This window comes from Phalaenopsis equestris, unplaced genomic scaffold, assembly GCF_001263595.1.
Source record: "Phalaenopsis equestris unplaced genomic scaffold, ASM126359v1 Scaffold000180, whole genome shotgun sequence".
In the NCBI taxonomy this organism is placed as follows: domain Eukaryota; kingdom Viridiplantae; phylum Streptophyta; class Magnoliopsida; order Asparagales; family Orchidaceae; genus Phalaenopsis; species Phalaenopsis equestris.
In genome coordinates, this window is record NW_018164622.1 from 1689370 (window position 1) to 1693039 (window position 3670).

The 3670-nt window shown below is 40.1% G+C and overlaps 1 protein-coding gene across 1 annotated transcript in view; it reads right to left on the reverse strand.

Annotated features, from left to right (window-relative positions):
- Nucleotides 1-782: 782 nt before the first annotated feature.
- Nucleotides 783-3670, reverse strand: part of LOC110022261 (peptide-N4-(N-acetyl-beta-glucosaminyl)asparagine amidase A-like) — a gene marked incomplete in the record, with an annotated part of 3454 nt that continues 566 nt past the window's right edge. Inside the window, 3 exon segments of the mRNA XM_020721108.1 lie at nucleotides 783-1221; nucleotides 1224-2218; nucleotides 2382-3661. Coding sequence (XP_020576767.1) covers nucleotides 850-1221; nucleotides 1224-2218; nucleotides 2382-3661 — 2647 coding nt within the window.

A 3670-nucleotide genomic window follows, 5' to 3' on the forward strand; every position in this document is an offset into this window, starting at 1 on the left:
ATTACCACAAATGAGATGCTAAAATTTTTTAATTTAAAAAAAAAAAAGAAAGAAAATTGCTTGACAAGAAGCACAAGAAGACAAGAAGCACAAAATTTTCTTCTTTCTTCTTCATTCAGATGCCTTTCATGCTGCCACCACTCTTCCTCAAAGTTTTCTATAAGGAGCTGAGAAGAAGGGGAAAGATCTGAGTCTCAGAGGCCTTTGGATGCCGTGATTCCTTCGTTGCATCTACAACAAGCTCTAATCCTGATTGTATCGCCACAGATCGGTAACGAAGGCGATGTATTTTTTTTTTGTTTATTTTTTATTTTTTATTTACCTGACATAGAAGAGAACCAAAATTCGGTTTTCCCAAAAGTGGCTTCACTTGGGAGGGACTCACAACAATAAGAAACATATCTTTCTAGAAATGATTTTTTGAATGATTTAGTAAATAATAAATGAAAATAGGCCTCTTTTATTGAAGGAAGATTTACATTCGCGCCACTCAATTCTTATGTATCAATATATTTAACACCGAAACTTTAGTTTTTAATCACCTTACCCATGCATGAAAAAAATTAAATTTCACATTTTAAATGTTAAAATAGTAGTATTTTCCAATGCGATATGAAAGGTTTGGGTGATATAAATGTAAAAAGTAAAGTTTAGGTGTGACATTTAAAATACATAAGAATTCAGCGGTTATGTATATCGAAATACCACATGTGAAAGTAAGTGATTAAGTACATAGAAGTTCAATTGAGCTGAATTACAAGCCAAACACAAACTCTTTCAGATTCACTCACTGAAGCTTCTCAGTGTTATTATTCATTCCAACAATTCTGCAAATTTTAAAAAATATCCTCAAGGGCCAAATTCCGAACTGCTTTTACAATTATCTCCAGATTTATCATATAAAATAGTGTAATTCTTACTCCCAACATTTCTATAATAACAGCCACCCGTTCCTTCATATCTGTAAACCTGTTCAGTCTTCGCCACACTACCAGTAAACAGATTTCCCTTCACATGCATAACTCCATAACCAGTCTGTGAATTGCTCAAATTACTGAAAGAAAAACCAAAACTTTCTCCTGAAAACTTTTTCTCATTGAACCCCAATGTAATATTTGTGATCAAACTGTAACTATCATTAACCTGATCTTTTGTCCTTGTGTACAAATAAAGAGGAAAATTCTGAAAAACTTGCTCAGAATACAGTGCTGAAGATGGGAAGATGAATATTTTGCATAACTTTCATGATTATAATCTATCCTCTGTCTCACTTCCTGAATACTTCCATTTCCTGCAAACTTCATTTTATTAGTGAAATTAAAATCCTGGAAGAAATGTGTGGTTATCTTTCCATAAGACGATTTCACCCATCCGGTTGAAGAAATCCTCCTGCTCGCCACTGTGTGAAAATGGCCGTCAAGTTTCTTAAACTCTGCAACCAAAGAAGGAGAAAAGGAAGCTGCTTTATAATCAATCAGGCTTCCTTCAGTTGAAGAACTCCTGCCATCAATCCAAAGATGCAAATTTGCATCAATAAACCAAACATTCAGAGAATCAGTCACCCGAAATCCGAAGAAATGATTCCTCCCATCCAAAATCTCTCCCAAAAATGGCGTGATTTCGATGTCATATGAAGGGAGATCGAATGAACCGATGCCTGAGATTGGTCTCCATAGAAGCGGATTTATTCCTCCCGTGTAAATTACAGTAAAGGGCCATATAGCTCCGACCAACTTCCGATCTAATCTCACAGTCACCTCTCTGAAAGCTCCATTACCGGGAACAGAGGTGAGATTGTTCTCAGCGATGTAGGAATTAGGAGGATTTGTGTACCAGAACTCATCGCTTGAATGGAAAGAGACGAAGACCTCAAGAACAGCTCTGTACGCATTTCTCGGTATCGAGATCTCCTTCCCCTGAATGTCGCTTGAGTTCTGGATCTGAAACCACAATCCATCGTTTAAAGGTAGGGTTTTTGATATCGGGACGATGAGATCCGCGGGGGAGACGAAGGCTGGGACCTCCGCCGCCGCCTCCGGAGGCGGCGGTACCGGCGGCGGGTCGAAGTAGAAGTGGAACGAAACGTTGACGTGGTAGATACCGGTGTAGGTCTCGTCGACGATATTGCCGAGGTAGACCGCGAGGGTTTGGGGCTTGGAGAAGAGGGAGGAGTAGCGAGTGACGTCCTTGCGAACGGACCAGTAAGAATTCAGCGGTTATGTATATCGAAATACCACACTGATGTGAAAGTAAGTGATTAAGTACATAAAAGTTCAATTGAGCTGAATGACAAGCCAAACTCTTTCAGATTCACTCACTGAAGCTTCTCAGTGTTATTATTCATTCCAACAATTCTGCAAATTTTAAAAAATATCCTCAAGGGCCAAATTCCGAACTGCTTTTACAATTATCTCCAGATTTATCATATAAAATAGTGTAATTCTTACTCCCAACATTTCTATAATAACAGCCACCCGTTCCTTCATATCTGTAAACCTGTTCAGTCTTCGCCACACTACCAGTAAACAGATTTCCCTTCACATGCATAACTCCATAACCAGTCTGTGAATTGCTCAAATTACTGAAAGAAAAACCAAAACTTTCTCCTGAAAACTTTTTCTCATTGAACCCCAATGTAATATTTGTGATCAAACTGTAACTATCATTAACCTGATCTTTTGTCCTTGTGTACAAATAAAGAGGAAAATTCTGAAAAACTTGCTCAGAATACAGTGCTGAAGATGGATATTTTGCATAACTTCCATGATTATAATCTATCCTCTGTCTCACTTCCTGAATACTTCCATTTCCTGCAAACTTCATTTTATTAGTGAAATTAAAATCCTGGAAGAAATGTGTGGTTATCTTTCCATAAGACGATTTCACCCATCCGGTTGAAGAAATCCTCCTGCTCGCCACTGTGTGAAAATGGCCGTCAAGTTTCTTAAACTCTGCAACCAAAGAAGGAGAAAAGGAAGCTGCTTTATAATCAATCAGGCTTCCTTCAGTTGAAGAACTCCTGCCATCAATCCAAAGATGCAAATTTGCATCAATAAACCAAACATTCAGAGAATCAGTCACCCGAAATCCGAAGAAATGATTCCTCCCATCCAAAATCTCTCCCAAAAATGGCGTGATTTCGATGTCATATGAAGGGAGATCGAATGAACCGATGCCTGAGATTGGTCTCCATAGAAGCGGATTTATTCCTCCCGTGTAAATTACAGTAAAGGGCCATATAGCTCCGACCAACTTCCGATCTAATCTCACAGTCACCTCTCTGAAAGCTCCATTACCGGGAACAGAGGTGAGATTGTTCTCAGCGATGTAGGAATTAGGAGGATTTGTGTACCAGAACTCATCGCTTGAATGGAAAGAGACGAAGACCTCAAGAACAGCTCTGTACGCATTTCTCGGTATCGAGATCTCCTTCCCCTGAATGTCGCTTGAGTTCTGGATCTGAAACCACAATCCATCGTTTAAAGGTAGGGTTTTTGATATCGGGACGATGAGATCCGCGGGGGAGACGAAGGCTGGGACCTCCGCCGCCGCCTCCGGAGGCGGCGGTACCGGCGGCGGGTCGAAGTAGAAGTGGAACGAAACGTTGACGTGGTAGATACCGGTGTAGGTCTCGTCGACGATATTGCCGAGGTAGACCGCGCGGGGTTGG